At 39.3% G+C, this 19,804-nt stretch overlaps 1 protein-coding gene across 4 annotated transcripts in view; it reads left to right on the top strand.

Moving 5' to 3' along the window:
* Positions 1-7,952: 7,952 nt before the first annotated feature.
* PSMA8 (proteasome 20S subunit alpha 8) overlaps positions 7,953-19,804 on the top strand; it is a 57,121-nt gene continuing 45,269 nt past the window's right edge. Inside the window, exons 1-2 of one of the 4 annotated variants that reach the window (XM_023207502.1) lie at positions 7,953-8,166; positions 18,961-19,087. In XM_023207502.1, the coding sequence (XP_023063270.1) occupies positions 8,065-8,166; positions 18,961-19,087 (229 nt within the window). In that variant the 5' untranslated portion in view covers positions 7,953-8,064. Of the gene's footprint in view, positions 8,167-14,433; positions 14,458-18,960; positions 19,088-19,804 lie in introns of those variants that run through there. The other 3 variants (XM_023207505.1, XM_023207503.1, XM_023207504.1) reach the window with 3 other exon arrangements.

The following is a 19,804-nucleotide window of genomic DNA, read 5'->3' as shown; positions in this document are numbered from 1 at the left end:
AAAATTCTTTTCTTTAAGAACGTTGAATATTGGCCCCCACTCTCTTCTGGCTTGTAGAGTTTCTGCCGAGAGATCTGCTGTCAGTCTGATGGGCTTCCCTTTGTGGGTAACCCGACCTTTCTCTCTGGCTGCCCTTAAGATTTTTTTCCTTCATTTCAACTTTGGTGAATCTGGCAATTATGTGTCTTGGAGTTGCTCTTCTGGAGGAGTATCTTTGTGGCGTTCTCTGTATTTCCTGAATTTGAATGTTGGCCTGCCCTGCTAGGTTGGGGAAGTTCTCCTGGATGATATCCTGAAGAGTGTTTTCCAATTTGGTTCCATTTTCCCCCTCACTTTCAGGCACCCCAATCAGACATAGATTTGGTCTTTTTACATAATCCCATACTTCTTGCAGGCTTTGTTCATTTCTTTTTCTTCTTTTTTCTTTTGGTTTCTCTTCTCGCTTCATTTCATTCATTTGATCCTCAATCGCTGATACTCTTTCTTCCAGTTGATGGAGTCGGTTACTGAAGCTTGTGCATTTGTCACGTATTTCTCGTGTCATGGTTTTCATCTCTGTCATTTTGTTTATGACCTTCTCTGCATTCATTAGTCTAGCTGTCAATTCTTCCACTCTTTTTTCAAGATTTTTAGTTTCTTTGCGCCGAGTACGTAATTCCTCCTTTAGCTCTGAGAGGTTTGATGGACTGAAGCCTTCTTCTCTCATCTCGTCAAAGTCATTCTCTGACCAACTTTGATCCGTTGCTGGCGATGGGATGTGCTCCTTTGCAGGGGGAGATGCGCTCTTATTTTTTGAATTTCCAGCTTTTCTGCCCTGCTTTTTCCCCATCTTTGTGGTTTTATCTGTCTCTGGTCTTTGATGATGGTGACGTACTGATGGGGTTTTGGTATAGGTGTCCTTCCTGTTTGATAGTTTTCCTTCTGACAGTCAGGACCCTCAGCTATAGGTCTGTTGGAGATTGCTTGAGGCCCACTCCAGACCCTGTTTGTCTGGGTATCAGCAGCAGAGGTTGCAGAAGATAGAATATTGCTGAACAGCGAGTGCACCTGTCTGATTCTTGCTTTGGAAGCTTCCTCTCAGGGGTGTACTCCACCCTGTGAGGTGTGGGGTGTCAGACTGCCCCTAGTGGGGGATGTCTCCCAGTTAGGCTACTCAGGGGTCAGGGACCCACTTGAGCAGGCAGCCTGCCCCTTCTCAGATCTCAACCTCCGTGTTGGGAGATCCACTGCTCTCTTCAAAGCTGTCAGACAGAGTCGTTCACATCTGCACAGGCCTCTGCTGCTTCCCCTGTTATTTTTTAGCTGTGTCCTGTCCCCAGAGGCGGAGTCTACAGAGACAGGCAGGTTTCCTTGAGCTGCTGTGAGCTCCACCCAGTTCGAGCTTCCCAGCGGCTTTGTTTACCTACCTAAGCCTCAGCAATGGCGGGCGCCCCTCCCCCAGCCTCGCTGCTGCCTTGCGGTTAGATTGCCGCAGCCTGCTGTGTTAGCAAGGAGGGAGGCTCCGTGGGCATGGGACCCTCCCGGCCAGGTATGGGATATATTCTCCTGGTGTGCCGGTGTGCTTACAGTGCAGTATTGGGGTGGGAGTTACCCGATTTTCCAGGTGTTGTGTGTCTCAGTTCCCCTGGCTAGGAAAAGGGACTCCCTTCCCCCTTGCGCTTCCCAGGTGAGGCGATGCCTCGCCCTGCTTCAGCTCTCACTGGTCAGGCTGCAGCAGCTGACCAGCACCGATTGTCCGGCACTCCCGAGTGAGATGACCCCAGCACCTCAGTTGAAAATGCAGAAATCACCGGTCTTCTGTGTCGCTCGCGCTGGGAGATGGAGACTGGAGCTGTTCCTATTCGGCCATCTTGCTCCGCCCCTCCAGACTGGTTCTTAAGTAAAACCCTGACCCATTCCTCCTCGCTGGGCAGGTCCTCCCAGCTGGGGCCTCCAGCTACCCCCCACCAGTGTTCTACAGTGAACAGAGTTCTAATGTCCCCCGGGGATGGAGAGCCTGGAGGGCAAGGAGGGTCACTACCTTTGCTGCTTAGACACCTCAGCTGATCCAGCCTGCTGTCCTTAGAGAGCCCAAACTGATCAGAGGCTGAAGGGATCCCCCAGCACAGCACAACTGTTCTACCAAAAAGCAGCCAGACTGCTTCTTTAAATGGATCCTTGATCTCGTTCCTCCTGACTGGGTGAGACCTCCCAACTGGGGTCCCCAGTCACCTCCTACAGGTGCATTTGGGTGGGCAACAGGTCAGTACCCCCCTATACAATGGAGCTTCCAGAGGGAAGGGATAGGCTGCCACCTCAATGGTTTCATAGCCTTCACTGGTGATACCTCCAGGTACTGGAAAAACCGAGGTGACTAGGGTCTGGAGCAGACCACCAGTAAATTGCAGCAGCCCTACAGAAGAGGGGCCAGACTATTAAAAGAAAAATAAACAAACAACAACAATACAAAAACCCCATCCAAAAGTCAACAACCTCAAATATCGAAGGTCAATAAGCCCACAAAGATGAGAAAGAATCAGCACAAAAAATACTTAAAACTCAAAAAGCCAGAGTGTCCTCTTTCATCCAAATGATCACAACACCTCTCCAGCAAGGGTTCTGAACTGGGCTGAGGCCGAGATGGCTGAAATGACAGAAACAGGCTTCAGAATGTGGATAAAAATGAACTTCAGTGAGCTAAAGGAGCATGTTGCAACCCAAGACAAGGAAGCCAAGAACCTTATAAAACAATGCAAGAGCCAACAGCCAAAACAGCCAGAATAGAGAGGAATATAATTGACCTGACAGAGCTGAAAAACACACTACAAGAACTTCACAATGCAATCACAAGTATTAACAGCAGAATAGACCAAGTGGAGAAAAGAATCTCAGAGCTTGAAGACTGTCCTTCTGAAATAAGACAGGTAGACAAGAACAGAGAAAAAACAATAAAAAGCAATGAACAAAACCTCCAAGAAATATCAACTTGTAAAGAGACCAAATCTACAACTGACTGGGGTACCTGAAAGAGATGGGAAGAATGGAATCAATATGGAAAACCTATTTTATGTTATCATCCAGGAGAACTTCCCCAACCTAGCTAGACAGGCCAAAATTCAAATTCAGGAAATCCAGAGAACTCCAATAAGATATTCCTTGAGAAGATCATCCCCAAGACACACAATCATCAGATTCTTCATTTCATTCTCGAAATGAAAGAAAAAATGTTAAGGGCAGCCAGAGAGAAAAGGTGGGTCATCTACAAAGGGAAGCCCATCAGACTAACAGTGGACCTCTCTTAGCACAACTCTTACAAGCCAGAAGGGATTGGGGGCAAATACTCAACATCCTTAAAGAAAAGAAATTCCAGGCCAGGCGAGGTGCTCACATCTGTAATCCCAGCACTTTGGGAAGCTGAGGTGGGCAGACCACTTGAGGCCAGGAGTTCGAGACCAGTCTGGCCAACATGGTGAAAGCCTATCTCTACCAAAAAATACAAAAATTAGGCGGGCATGGTGGCACACTCCCTGTACCCCCAGTTAATCGGGAGGATGAAGTGGGATAATCGCTTGAACTTGGGAGGTGGAGGTTGCAGTGAGCTGAGATTGCACCACTGCACTCTAGCCTGGGTGACAGAGTGAGACCCTGTCTCCAAAAAAAAACTCCAGCCCAGAATTTCATATCCGACCGAACTAAACTTTAGAAGCAAAGGAGAAATAAGGGAAGGGAAAAATCATTACCAGCCACTACAAAATCATACTGAAGTACACAGACCAGTGACACCATGAGGCAACCACACGAACAAGTCTGCAAAATAACCAGCTAGCATCATGATGACAAGGAAAAAAAAAAAAAAAAAAAAAAGAAAAAAAAAAAAAGCAGGGGTTGCAATCCTAGTTTCTGACAAAACAGACTTTAAAGATCAAACAAGATAAAGGAGGGCATTACATAATGATAAATGGCTCAGTTCAACAAGAAGACCTAACTATCCTAAATATATATATTCACCTAATACAAGAGCACCCAGATTCATAAAGCAAGTTCTTGGAGACCTTCAGAGACTTTATCTCCCATGCAATAATAGTGGGACACTTTAACACCTCACTGACAATATTAGATCAGCAAAACAGAAAATTTACAAAGATACTCAGTTCCAAAAAATATGGAAAAAATCCAAAATCTGAAACATTTCTGGTCCCAAGCATTTTGGATAAGGAATACTCAACCCATAGAATAAGTTTAATGCTACTGCCTTGATTTATATTAAGGTTTCAGTAGTTTCACCCACCATTGCTTTTGCACTGTCAATGCAAATATCTGCACAGTGAAAAGGGCAAGTACTGTCTTAATATTTTGACTATAGTTTTGTCATTGTGAACCCCTTGAAAGGTTTTTGAGTACCTCCAAAAATGTGTGGGCCACAGTTTGCAAACTATGGCTTTATTCTAATTACGGATTGAGATTATTTAAAACTGGCTATTAGTCCCTGTGAGAATAGGTCTATTTTTTTTGAAGAGGCTAAATTTTATTTAAGAAATTGTGTATACCAATAACTAAAATCATTTTTTAAAGTTTCTGATGAAACTGCATTTTTCAGCCTTACAGGACACCTTGGACAGTTTTTACTCCAGATTTCAATGTCATCCCACCCTGCTTCTTCCTTCACCAATACTGAAGGAAGTTCATTTTGCTCCCTGCCAGTCACACAGGCAGATAGGAGAGGCAGGTATGGCCTTTGTTTTCAATAGTTCCTGATTCTTTGATGTGAAGAGCAGTAGCACAGTCATTTGAACTCAATCCCACTTCTCTGCGTTTTATAAAGTAAAACAGCTAAAAGGAGTAAAATAAGAAGGCAATGCTTGTAGGATGTAGTGTATATTGGCAGCACAGTCCTCACTATTATTTGCATAATTGTTTCTCCTGTTTAATCATTTCTTTTGAAGGCAGTGGATTTTAGTGTTGTTTTTGTTCTCTTCGATTTTTACTTACTGAATTTATCAATCTCAGACATATTGGGTTTGTCACACATGGTCAGAGAAGAAGCAGAGTAAGTTGCATGAGTGAGTAGAGGCTGGTCTGTGCAGTGACCACAGCCAAGTGTAGAATAGGTCTATTTTTGGTTCAATCCTGCTTCTGAGCTGTGACTCTTTGGGTTCTAAACAAAAACTTAGACATTTACCATCACCCCTATACCTTGATAGGCTTTGAACTCCAAACGTCTGTGAAAGATCTGCTTTACTTCTCACTTAACCTTCTGGATGTACCTACTTTTCTTTATCTTGGTATCACAAACTCTCATTCCTTGTTAGCTCTTTAGAGTCAGCATATACATTAAAAAAAAATTTTAGACTAGTATTTCTAGTTGTTTTCAATGGGAGATTTGGTCCAAACTATCAAAACTGCAATCACTTGCAGCTTCTAGGCATTAAACTGTTTCTTATGGTTTTTGTTAACTATAAAAATAAACAATGCTTGTGGTAAAAAAAATAATAATAATACAGATATACAGTTTAAAATGGTAACTTCTCTGTCCCTACCATGTCGTTCCGTTTTCTAATTCCTGGCCTCCTGCAAAGAAATGCATTTTCATAAATTTGGGGTAAGTACTTTCAGTCTTTTCTCTATACATTTTTATATATATATATTTTTACAAATACACATTTTTTAAATTATAAATGAGTTCATGCTACCTTTTTACTTTTCCTAATTTCTCTCTTACAGAGTAATCTTTACTTTTTAGTTAACTCAATGATAAATAACAATAATTAACATTTTTTAAGTGGTTACTCTGTGTCAGGCACAGTCATGGGTGCATTAATGGATTATTTCATTTGTTCTTCACTACAGTCTTGTGAAGATAAGTGTTGTCACCATTTTACAGGTCAGAAAACTGAGTTTTAGTGAAGTGAAATATACCTACTCAAAGGTACACAGCTGATATATTTTAGTGTGGATGTTAAACCTGAATGTGTTAATTAAACTTTGTCAACATTTTAATGCTATCATATTTCTGAAGTGTATACTATCATGCAGTGTAACATTTACAAAATATCTTCTAATGGTATAAACATGCTCTATACCAAGGTCAGTTTCCTGGTTTTGACATTTTACTGTATCAGATGTAACAAATTGCAGAAACTAAGTGTAGGGTATAAGGGGCCATTCTGTACTGTCCTGTCAAATTTCTGTGAGTCTATAATTATTTAGAAAATAAAAAGTCACTAAAAACTTACATAGCGTATGATTCCATTTAGCTAAAATTTTTGAAATGGCAAAATTATAGAGAGGGACAATAGATTAGTGGTTGCCAGGGATGGTAGAGAGGGAGAGAGATGGGTATGTCTTGTAAGTCAACACTACAGATCTTTGTGGTTGTGAAACAGCTCTGTATCTTGATTATGATAGTCATTATACCAATCTATATATGATAAATTGCATAGGCCTCCCCACCACACACACACAGGTGTGTATATAAAATGGGCAAAATCTGAAAAAACTCTGTGCGTTACACCAATGTCAGTTTCCTGGTTTTGTTACCATATTATATGTATGTAAAATATTATCATTGGAGGAAATGGGGTGAAGGGTATAGGAGACCTCTTCTTACTATATTTGAAACTTCCTGTCAATCTGTAACTATTTCAAAATAAAAAGGGAACATAATTTAACAAGTAAACCAAAACACTCCTCAAAAAACCACTTCGGACAAATGTTGGTTTATCATAATAGTGTAAAGTAACCAGTTAGAGTGAATTGTTTTCATTAGGAATTACTGGTTTTTTGCACTCAAACCAAACTTGTCAAGACTGTAATACTGAAGAAAAGCAATGGAGGGGCAATAAGCACAAATTGCTTCAAGAGTCAACTAAAGGCCAGGTGTGGTGGCTCACACCTGTAATCCCAGTACTTTGGGAGGCCAAGGCAGGAGGATTGCTTGAGACCAGGAGTTTGAGACCAGCCTGGGCAACATAGGGAAACCACGTCTCTATGTGGGAAAAAAAAAAAAAAAAAAAAATTTAAGTCAATTAAAGTTCTGATTTAAGTATTTGGAATTCAGGTAATCAAATTTTCCTCTTTGGAGGAAATTATTCTTTTTTTGGTTAGGGTTGATTTCACCAACTTTAAGATCCTCCCCAATGGAAAACTGCATATATTAAACAACACATGGAAAGCAATAATAGCTAAACTTATCTGGCTATTACTACCCACCAGGCACCATTTTATGTAATTATGCCCATAAACACATATTAAGCTTAGAATACTCTGCTGCAGATGTTTTAATATTCCCATTTTATTGATAAGGAGAAAGCAACAGAGTTGCTTCACAGTTAGGAACGTAGCAAGTTGTAAAGAGTTTCTGCTATAGCTAAATTTCCAGACATATTTTAAGTCTCACATTTTGGGTTTTCACAAAAGTTCTCCAATGAAAAGAGTATTATCTTAATTATTGTCATTAGCATTAGTTTGATGGACTATTTGCTTTATTTAATGGACCATTTGCTCATCTGCTCTGTTTTGCTCACAAGGCAGAAAATATAAGAAGCAACAATATTTTGAAAAGTTGCTTTCCTTCCTTGGGTTCAAATAACAAGAGTTAACCTGAGAGAGGGAAAGAATAGGAAACGTAGAATTTGAAACCAAAGGGAAGGAACTGATATTTAACTTACCACAGTTTCTCCAGCATGTTTGCGATAACAAAAATAGCTGATCTTTGAAGACCTCATCTTTAAGCCCTAATCTTTGATATTATTTTTGTAACTCGAGTGCCATGACACCATCCCTGGGGCAACACGGTAGTGGGGAAACGGAGATATGCGTCAGACATGAAGGGCAGGGGAAGAATGCCGTCAACTCATAGGCACTGCTGGGGTAGCACAGGCTGGCAAGCGCGACATCCGGAGGCCGCCAAAGGCTCAAGGACTGCCGGGAAGTAGCCGAAGCGTGGGCGCGGGGACTTCTGGGAGGCAGCTAGTGGCGCGTGTGCTAGCGCTTCTGGGCGGTAGGACGCTGTGTCGTTGGCGGCTCCCCGCCTGCCCCAGCTGCAGCAGCGGGAAGCTCAGCGTCAAGCCCTTGTAGTCCTGTGCGATGGCATCTCGATACGACAGGGCAATCACTGTCTTCTCCCCAGACGGACACCTTTTTCAAGTTGAATATGCCCAGGAAGCGGTGAAGAAAGGATCCACCGCGGTGAGGAAGAGACTCCCGGACTATTCCTCCCTCTGACCAGTCAGGCCGTCGTTACTCCACTGCCCCAGCCCACCCCTCCATCCTAGGAGCTCGAGAGAGGAGATTCCCACACTTGGGAAAATTACTTTGTTCGTTTTATTTAGGGAGACAGACTTTTGAGATTTGGGCCAGAAGTGGCAGAGTAAAATTGGTAGATTTCCCCGATCTCTGCTGTTCAACTCCCCCTGTTTAATGGTAGCTACAGATGCAAAACTAGGGGTGTGTGTGTGTATGGACGTTAATGCTGTGACTGACAATAGGGAAAGGAAAAGCTTCTAATGTGTAACAGCCTATCTGAATGCTCGTGGTCCAGTTCCTCGGTAGTTCAGAGACCCCTGAACTGTTAAAAGTTAACAGTTGCTTCATGTTGGGAACTATTTTTTAATAACAATTAAGATAAAAATAAAAATTGGCCACACCTGCCCCCAAATACGGACTAAATCAATATAAAATTAAAACTCTTGTTGATGAAGAAATGATTAAAAACACAGTTCAAATACACACGTTAAAAATATCCCAAAGTTGCCAGGCGCGGTGGCTCACGCCTGTAATCCCAGCACTTTGGGAGGCCGAGGAGGGCGGATGACCTGAGGTCGGGAGTTTGAGACCAGCCTGACCTACATGGAGAAACCCTGTCTTCACAAAATTGTCCCAATATTTTGCAGCCTTTTAGAGGCTCAAAAGCCCAAAAACTTCCACTTTTTTGTCCACTTAAAAAAAATGCTGAAGTTCCCTGAGAGATTATACCCTACCTTAGGCTTAGATTTATGTATCCACATTACTGAAAAACTTAACAAATACTCAGGGTAGGAGTAATACTGCTGCCAAGTTTTAACTACATTCAATAATTTTAGTGATTTATAAAAATTAAAGGGGACAAAAGTGCCCTAGTGACACAAGATCTATTATCCCAAATCTTCTAAGTCCTCGCCTGTGAATTAAAAGGATGGGATATTTTTATTCTCTCCATTTCATGAGCATGTTTGTTGTGTACTTTGGAAATTGAGCCAGTAGCTATGAGAATACACAGTACGTTTCTAAGTCTAGCAGTGTCTGTATTTTCTGACTTTCTTTGTTAAAGAAGGAAATAATTCACTTTCATTATAAATCTAACAGATGTAAGTGGTAAAAAAAAAAAAAAACAACAACACTAGAAGAAGAATCGTTTTAAAAGTATTTTTCTATTTAATTGGGCCCACTAGTTTTGCTTCTGTTTTACAAGTAATTTTTTTAGAATTATAAATTTAAGGAAAGCCTGATGTAGCTTAAACCAAAAGGGTACCATTTTGATAAAAACAAGAAGTTATATAATCCCCAGCATAGCATGTAGCATATGGTTAGAAAATAATGCCCAAGTTTTAGAACCTAAAATAAAGGGAGTAATAGGAGAAGACTGGGGTGTAATAAGAAACCACATTGGCTCATTTAACATGTTTTAAGAGTGCTGTAGAACTGATTGATGGTTCCTTTGTAATGAGCGATAAAAGGGTAAGGATATAAAAATACCTATAGTGGGCATTTTTAAAGATACATTGGAAGAATGAGACACTTTTGTCTCAGAATTCTGAAATTATAATTTGCATGTTTGCATGGAGTTATTCGTTGTGTTTCCTTGAGAGTGCTATGACCTTTTACATAGGGTAAAGTTTTTTAATGGCACCTAATTATTAAAACATGTCACAAAATATTCTATCTAGAAGTACAGATTGATATTATGAGTTATAAATAAGCCAAGGTTGACTAGCTTTGACCAGTATGTAGATGTGATATTATTTAGTAATGTAGGAGTTATATGGGCCACAATAAAGGCTTTGTGTTCTACTTCCTTGTTGATGATTATCTGACAGCAAGAAAGGAGACAAGAGGCTTGTTTTCTTTTTGCTTTAGTTCCCTTTTCTGTAAATGCAAATTTGTTTGAATAACATTTTGGAGAAGTAATACCTTTCTTCTTAGGGAAAAGAAATGAATCCTTCACAATATTCCCATGAAAACGATAAGATTTATTATCATTCCTCATTTTGTCCTTTCTGTGACCCCAAACTGTTACTAGCCCTGTATTTCCTACTTTATCTAATCTCAGCTCCACAATCTAGCCATCAAAGTCTTCCATAATCCTATCCACCCTCTTAATTTAGGAGGCAGCTTCTTGGCTTCACTAATATGCGTTGCTGCCTACAGAAAGGGGAGAGAGGAAAGGGGAAAACACCTTTCTTTCTGCTGCTCTGCATCTTATTTATCCTTTAATAATCTCTGCACATTTGTCCTCTATAATGAAGCCTTCTCTGATCCACTCCAGTCATCTTGGATCTTTGTCTTTTCTGAATTTATAATCTGTACCACAGAATATTTTACAGTATTTACTATTTGACCTGATATTTTCTTTAATTTCAGGTATATTTAATAATCTCACACCAACTGGATAGTAAGATCTCTGAAGATCTAGATAGTATAATTCCTTTTTCTATTTCTACTGCACAATATACATGACAGGGGCTAGGAAGGCAGTAACTAACATTTAAGAAATACTTTCACCAGGCATTTTGTGTATATTATCTAACATTAGGGACAGTGTTTAATCTCCTTTTATTATATGTGAAACTATGATTCAGAAGCATATATAGCTTGCTGAAAGTACCCAGCTGGAGAGCGATGGAACCCATATTTACAATTATTTTGTTCTAGTTCCAAAGCCCCTGCTCCTTGCACTGTAGCATGAAATTTGTTCAATAAATGTTTATATATTAATTAGCTTCCATTATCATGAATGTAGAAATCAGATATGTATCATCTAGGGCAATTAACTTCACAAAGCTTCAGTTTCTGTAATAGTAAAATAGGCATCAAAATAGCACTTGCGGCTGGGCGTGGTGGCTGACGCCTGTAATCCTAGCACTTTGGGAGGCTGAGGCAAGTGGATCACTGGAGGTCAGGAGTTCGAGACCAGCCTGGCCAACATGGTGAAACCCCATCTCTACTAAAAATACAAAAAATTGGCTGTGCATGGAGGCACGTGCCTGTATTCCCAGCTACTTAGGAGACTGAGGCAGGACTATTACTTGAACCCAGGAAGCGGAGGTTGCATGAGCCGAGATTGTGCCAGTGTACTCCAGCCTGAGTGACAGAGTGAGAATCTGTCTCAAAAACAAACCAAAAAAAAAATTGCACTTGGCTTCATAGAGTTGATGTGAGAGTTGAATGAGGTAATAATGCATGTGAAGCATCTTAAACAGAATCTGCTTCACAGAAAGTACTTAATAAATTGTAGCTATTATTACTTACTATTGTTTGTTTTCTCTTTTTTTTTTCCATTTTGTCTGCGGTGCTTCTCACACATTCATTTATTATTTCAAGACATTTTGTGTTGAATACTTACATATGCTAAATGTGATGCTAGGTTACGTACAAGATAGATAGCATCACATACAAGATAGATTCGATCCCTCTCCTCAGAGAGCCTACTATCTATCAGGAAAGTTAGATAATTACATAAATAGTCCTAACAAAACCTGAATGAGTATTAGTGTATGAGGCATTATGGGAACCCCAGGTTTTGGAGAGGCCCCTCTGAAGAAATAATACTTAAGTGGACGTCTGAAAGATGAGAGGTTGTCAAGTGAAGAAGTGGAAGGGGAAAGAGTGAAGAGTATTTTTGACAAAGGAAATAGCTTGTGGGAAGGCAAGTAGAAAAAGACAACAATATTCTATGAACTGAAAAGCATTCAGAATTGTTGAAGCAATGGAAAAATAGAAATAGATGAAGCTAGAACCTGGTGCCAGATCATGGAATGCCTTTAAACCATGTAAAGTGAGGATACACTGAATGAGAGACCTTGAAATGTTCTGATGTGGCTATTGTCAGTCTCCAGATTATTGCTCTTCTGTTATTCTATTAAGAGACTACATTTGTCCAACAACAGAGATACTCACATGACCTAGGTAGAATCATTCATAATTTCTATCTTCCTGGCCACAGTGATGAGCATGTCACTCAAATCTAGCCAATGATAAGTTCACCCTTAACAACTCTTCTGACTAGAGACAGTAGTAGCTTTTATTCTCTAAGAGAACTGATGGGATGTGAGTCCAAGGTTCCTGGTGGCCATGTTTTTACTATACAGAGAAATGCTTTCCACATTAGGAAAGCAAAAAGCCAATATGCAAAGACTACATATTAAAGTCCCTAGATCCTTTTGTCTCACATCTAGCTCTGTGCTATGTTGATTTGCTTATTGACAAATGGTCCCTATATAAGCTTTAAGTAAAGGAATGCCACGTTCAGACTTTTTCTTCTCCTCCTCCTCCTCCTCTTCTTCTTCTTCTTCCTCTTCTTCCTCTTCATCTTCCTCATTTTATTTTCCAAATATATCTCACGCTACCTATGGTCAGTGAACTGGATGAAATCAAGACTAGAGACAGGGAGACCAGTTAGGATTCTATGGAAATAGTCTAGATGAAAGGTAATAACTAACTTTTACTAGACTTGGGGAGAAAGTGAAAATAAGGCAGATTCCAGAAAAACATTAAGCAGTATACTTATTACGATTTGATGGTTATATGGATGGTGTTGACAGAGGTATAGGAGAAGGAGGAATAAAAGTTGATGTCCCTGTTTCTGGAGTTATAAATTGTTGTCTTGTGACCAATAAATTTAATTTGATTTATTTCAATTGTGAGAATATTTTTGTTTTAGTCCTAATATATATTAAATTGTTACAATATCCCATGGCTTGTTAAGAAGGCATATTCCCTATAAAGTTTAACATTTGTTCATTTGATGAGGATAGGATATGGAAGGAGGATGGCAGATTTGGAATATAATGGTTAAGATAATATGATGATATTATATTATACATTATATTTATTAAACATTATATTTATTATATATAATAAATATAATTATAATATATATTTTATATAATAATATAATAAATTTTATATAATAATAAATTATATATAATATAATAAATTATATATTATAATATAGATTTATTATAATATAATAAATATAATGGATAAATTGATAAGAAATTCGAGAACAATAAAAATGGTACTGCCATTTACTTAGAGAATGTAAAGCACTAAGTTTTGGGGGAAGATAACTGTTTTGGACTTGCTGAGGTTGAGGTGCTTATGGAAACTGTAGCAGACAGACTTTAAAATGGCCTCCAGTGATCCCCACCTTCTGGTGCTCATGCCCTTGTATCCTTGTATAACCTTCCTCCCTTAGATGTGGGCTGAACTTAGTGACTTGCTTTTAAGAATGGAATAGGTGAAAGTGACGAATGTCACATCAGGGATTAGGTTGCAAAGAAACGGTGACTTCATTTTATTCACCCTTACTTGCTGTTTTCCTTGCTTACTCTGGTGAAACCCAGCGCCATGTTGAGTTGCCCTCTGCAGGGCCCAATGAGGCAAGGAACTGAAGGAAACGTTTATTCAAAATCTGGTACAGAACTGAGGTCCTTAGTCCAACAGCCCAGGGGAACTGAATCACATGGCCAACAACCATGTGAGTGAGCCTGGAAATGGATCCTTCCCCAGTCAAGCCTAGAGGTGTGTGCAGCACTGGTAGACAACTTGATTGCAGCCTTATGAGAGATCCTGAGCCAGAGGACTTAGCTAAACTGTGTCCTGATTCCTGAACAGAGACTGTGAGGCAGCTGAAAAATACATGTTTGAAATTTAAGAGGTTAATCTTAGCTGGAAATAATAATTTTGAAGTTCATTTTTTCTCTCACCTATTAAAAACCTATATTGAAGGTCAAGTAAATGCATACTCTTGAGTACCCTTCTGTGTTCAATAAGACTATAGACTATGCAGAGGATATTCTGCAGCTGAACCTTGAGGGACCTTAATGTCCTGTGTAATTACCTTGACTAAACTCTGAGAGAAGAGGGATAGAAACCAGGCTGTTATGGGCTGAGGGATGATGACAATATTTGGCTTAAAGGGCTTGAAAGAAAAAAGGTGGGATTAAAGAGGAATGGTCTTAAAATTTTAAGATAAAAGAGATTAACATTGGTTTCTGTTTGTTGAACTTCTCACTTTGTTCGCATGGTGTTTTCCTGATCTCACTTGTTTATCTCTGTACTCTTGTAGCTTACTGAGCTTTTAAAAGATTGTTACTTTTTAATTCTTTGTCAAGAAATTCATAGATCTCCAAACTTTATTTTGTTCCTTTGATAGTATCATGTTTCTCTGATTGTTCATGATTCTTGTGGCCTGGCATGGATGTCTGCACATTTGAAAAAGTAAGTTCCTCTTCAGATTAGCTTCAGCAGGAAAAGTTCTTCACCATTTGGCCCATCTAGAGATTAGGGGTGGGCCTGCCACTAGAGTCCTTTGGCAGGCTGGCCTGATGCCTAGGTCAGCAGGCAGGCTGACTTGGCACCACAGGTGCGAGCCTTGCACCAGGGCTCACTGGGGTGGGCCTGGAACCTGAGTCCACAGTAGCAGACCTAGAGCTTAGATCCATGGGGTCCATGGTAAAGTCAGATACTCACTTTACTCTCCTTACCACACGTGGATGGTGTCTCTCTCTGCACTGTGTTGCTGGGCCTTGAAGGACAGGTGATGTGGATAATGTGAAATTGTCTTTCCCACTCTCTTCAAAGTGTCTTTTTATATTTCTGTACTTTGGTCACTCACCTGGATTCTTTTGTTCTTAGGAAGTATTTTCACACAGAGTAGTACAAATTGGTATTTCTGCTGGGAGATGGGCATGGGACGCTCCTATTCTGTCATCTTGCTGATTTTTTTGCAAGATGACAAATTTTTGCAATTTTTGTGATGAATATATTGTTTTGAGATTTTTGGCATCAGCTTTCATAAATGAGGAATTATTGGTATTTTTATTATTTAGAAAATGTTGTATTTGCCAGATTTTAACATTGTTAAATAGTTTTACTAAAGAGTTAGGAACATCCCCACTTTCATCTGCATCATAGAAACATTTAAATAGCACAGGAATTACCCATAACAAAATTAGCAAGAATTCATCCATGAACTCTCTAGGTCTGACACTTGATTTGAAGATTAGTTCTTTTCTGAAATTATCACGTTTGTTAGTGAAACAGATTTTTCTGTCTTTTCTTGAATCAATATGGTCAGTTTAAAATTTGTCTACTCTGTAATTTCTTTCAATCAGATTTTCAAATTTATTAACTTAAGGTTATAATTTTTAAATTGTTACTTTTCCACACTTGTATGTGTTTCTTTCACTCTATTCCCTTCCTGATGAGATTAACTGAGAGATATATTTTAATTATTTGTTTAAAATAACCAACTCTTCGTATTATCAGTTTTATTGTTTTCTCCGTAACCATTAATTTTTGCTTTTTTCTTATTTTTCCCCTTAAGCTTAGCTGCAGTATTTTTATCCCTTTTTGTACGTATTGATTTAATTCATTTTAATATTTTTTCTTACTTGATTAAAAAAATAAAATTATAAATTCTCTCCTGAACATAATTTTGACCACACTCAAAATACTTTGATATTAACATATTCATTATCAACATTTTCTAGTCTGTATTGGTACTTTTAATTTCTTTACTAAGTCAAAAATTATTTATGAGAGTTAGAAATTGTCTTGTGACCAATAAATTTAATTTTATTTATTTCAATTGTAAGAATATTTTGAGATTTTCATTTTAGTCCTAATATATATTAAATTGTTACAATATCCTATGGCTTGTTAAGAAGGCATATTCCCTATAAAGTTTAACACTTATTCATTTGATGAGGATAGGATACGGAGGGAGGATAGCTGGTTTGAAATATGATGGTTAAGAAAGTGTTCTTGGATAAATCGGTAAGAAATGAGAGAGAACAATAAGAACAAAAGCCTAGTTCTTTTTTTTTCTTTTTTCTGTTTTTTTTTTTTTTTGAGAAAGAGGCAGTGGCGTGGTCACGGTTCACTGCCTTGAACTCCTAGGCTCAAGCTATTCTCCCACCTCAGCCTGCTGAGTAGCTGGAACTACAGGTGCACATCACCATGCTCGGCTAATTTTTTTATATTTTGTAGAGATGGAATCCCACTATGTTGCCCAGACTGGTCTGAAACTCCTGGGCTCAAGCAATCCTCCCACCTCAGCCTTCCAAAATGCTGGGATTAGAGGCATGAGCCACCACACTCAGCCAGGCCTAGTGCTATATTTAACCTATTCTGTATTTTCACTTCAATAATGCTAATTTATAACACATTTTATATAGTGATATTGTATAAAACAGTATTAATATCACACTTGACTACAAAGCAATTATAAACACCAATACCTATGTCAAAATTTTTAGATTACCCCTATAATACAGAACCAAAATTCTAAGCTTTCCTCTAAAAAAGAGGAGAGAAAAAGGAGCAATAGTCATCCTACTTGTTTTCTTCTTGTTTGAATAGAGGCTTTCTAGGCCAGGCGCGGTGGCTTACACCTGTAATCCGAGCACTTTGGGAGGCTGAGGCGGGTGGATCATGAGGTCAGGAGATGGAGACCATCCTGGCTAACACAGTGAAACCCTGTCTCTACTAAAAATACAAAACATTAGCTGGGCGTGGTGGCAGGCGCCTGTAGTCCCAGCTACTCGGGAGGCTGGGGCAGGAGAATGGCGTGAACCCAGGAAGCGCAGCTTGCAGTGAGCCCAGATCATGCCACTGCACTCCAGCCTGGGCGACAGAGCGAGACTCCATCTCAAAAAAAAAAAAAGGAATAGAGGCTTTCTTTATCAGTAATGAGTAATGTAGGGTAAGGACATTTGGTCTTTCTGTTGGCTGCTTGTGGCCCCTGGCTTAACTTAGATTATTTGGGCAGCTAAAACAAAAGACAATAGGCAGCGTACTTTATAAACAACAGACATTTATTTCTCACAGTTCTAAAGACTGGGAAATCCAAGATCAAGGCTGATGCAGTGTCTGGAGAGTACCCATTTCCTAGTTCATAGTTAGAACTTTCTTGCTGTGCCCTCACATGGTGGAAAGGGCAAACAAGCTGTCTTGGGCCTCTTTAATAAGGGCACGAATCCCAGTCCACTGTCATGATCTAATCACCTCCCAAAGGCCCTACCTCCTGATAGTATCACCTTAGGGGTTAGGATTTCAACATATGAATTTGGGGGGAATATAAACATTCAGACTATAGCAACTCAATCCCTATCCCTCCAAATTGTGAAATACATAGGAAAACTTCTACAGAATTTTATCTATTTAACTTTCTTTACTACTATTAATACTACCAGCACTGGTACTGCCGCCTTTATAAAGAATCCATGTGGATTCCCGGCATCTTCTTTCATTTTGCTTAATTTTGCACTATATAGCGGATTCTCAAATAACATTGTTTTGTTCAGCATTCTTTTGTTATAACATTGATGAGAAAAAAAAATGGATTCCCACCAAAGGCCACTCTATATGGAGTTTGTTAGTTTTCCCCATGTCTGCATGGGTTTTCTCCATGTACTCCAATTTCCTCCAACATCCCAAAGATGTGTGTGTTAGGTTAACTGATGTGTCTAAATTGTCCCAGTCTGAGTGAGTGTGTGTATGAGCACAGCCTATGATGGAATGGCATCCTGTCTGTGGTTGGTTCCTGCCTTGTACCCTGAACTGCTGCGATAGGCTGCAGCCACCTGTGATCCTGAACTTGGATAAGCAGATTGGAAAATGAATGCATGAATATAAATTATTATAAAATAAAAATTTATAAAGTATATAATAATCATACAGATGCACAACAGTGAACAATGAGGTATGAAAGCACTTAGTGAGCTTGTCATAGACCTTATTGTTTGTTTTTAAACTGAATGGTGGTAGGAGATGCTCCTTAAAATTTTTGCTTTGCAAATGTTTATTCTTTGATTTAACCCACCACCACTGTGACTGCTGTCACTCATGGATTCACCAAAAATCGGATAAATTATTAGCATTTTTTTTTTTTTAAGCTTGAGTCTCACTCTGTTGCCCAGGCTGGAGTGCAGTGGTGCAATCTCTGCTCACTGCAAGCTCCGCTTCCTGGGTTCAAGCGATTGTTCTGCCTCAGCTTCCCGAGTTGCTGGGACTACAGGCACCTGCCGCCATGCCCGGCTAATTTTTGTATTTTTAATAGAGACAGGGTTTCACCATGTTGGCCAGGCTGGTCTCAAACTCCAGACCTCAAGTCGTCCCCCTGCCTCAGCCTCCCAAAGTGCTAGGATTATAGGTGTGAGCCACCGCACCCAGCCTTGTCATATTTGTTTTTATTAGTGTTTCTTAAATGTATATACAGCTCACAGTTATTTCAGTGTTTAGTATTAGAGGTGTTTTAGGTCTTTGTTTAGAAGTTTGGTCATGTTTTTGTGACCAGAAATATTTCATATGAATCTAACTCCTGTTTATATTAATTAGGCTGTGATAAAATTGGTTTCATTATACATCATTTCCTTATAGTTGCAATTTTCAAGAACCTGTCAATGACATTAAGTGAGGACTTACTGTATTTAGATAGTGCTTTTTCAGGTGTATTGCATGAGATTAGGACACTTATAATTTCAGCATTGGTGGTATTTCCTTTGCAATTTCTACCTATTTGTCTTCTTTGCTTTGAGTCTGGGGAATGGATCTCCAGTAAGCCTATAGCTATGCAGCTGTTTTCTAGAAGGTTACTTTTCTTGTTTTTATTGAATACTTAAGGAGAAGTCATTTCTCCTAAGTCATATGTTAGAATAACTTGGTTTTATATTTAAAACTGACGTCTGAATATATATATGCATTTTAATGACTTGACAGGTCGGAATTCGAGGTACCAACATAGTTGTTCTTGGGGTAGAAAAAAAATCTGTTGCCAAGCTTCAAGATGAAAGAACTGTGAGAAAAATTTGTGCCCTTGATGACCATGTCTGCATGGCTTTTGCAGGTACTTATGGACCTACAATAATGATGCATAGTGTCTTACTGTAGTAGGGCAACACAGTTAACCTCAGTGCTGCAGTTGTGCTATATTTATAAAACATGTGGAGCTGTTCTACAAACAATATATCCTATGTTTTAAAGCAAATACTAACTTTGTAAACCAGGATTTTTGATAAAGTACAAATGTTAAAAGATATATATTACTTTACTTCAAAATTTAGGTAGCTATTTTCTTTTCAAAATTTTTTATTTTGAAATAATTACAGATTTAGAAGAAGCTACCCAAAACAAGAAAGTCACCTTTACACAGTTTCCCTAAATGGTAACATCTTTAAAAACAGCAAATTGAGATTTGGTGAGAGTGCATTCAGATTTTGCCAGTTTTACATGCATTCACTTCCGTATTCATGTACACATGTGCAGTTTTTTTGTATTTGTTTTTGTTTTTGAGGCAGAGTTTCACTCTGATTGCCCAGGCTGGAGTGCAACGGCACGATCTCGGCTCACTGCATCCTCCGCCTCCCTTGTTCAAGCGATTCTCCTGCCTCAGGCTCCCAAGTAGCTGGGATTACAGGCATGCATCACCACACCCGGCTAATTTTGTATTTTTAGTGGAGATGGGATTTCTCCAAGTTGGTCAGGCAGGTCTCGAACTCCCAACCTCAGGTGATCCACCTGCCACAGTCTCCCAAAGTGCTGAGATTACAGGCGTGAGCCACCA

Source organism: Piliocolobus tephrosceles, chromosome 18 (assembly GCF_002776525.5).
Source record: "Piliocolobus tephrosceles isolate RC106 chromosome 18, ASM277652v3, whole genome shotgun sequence".
Classification (NCBI taxonomy): Eukaryota; Metazoa; Chordata; class Mammalia; order Primates; family Cercopithecidae; genus Piliocolobus; species Piliocolobus tephrosceles.
Note: the sequence above shows the minus strand (reverse complement) of the source record. Positions and strands in the feature narration are given on the sequence as shown.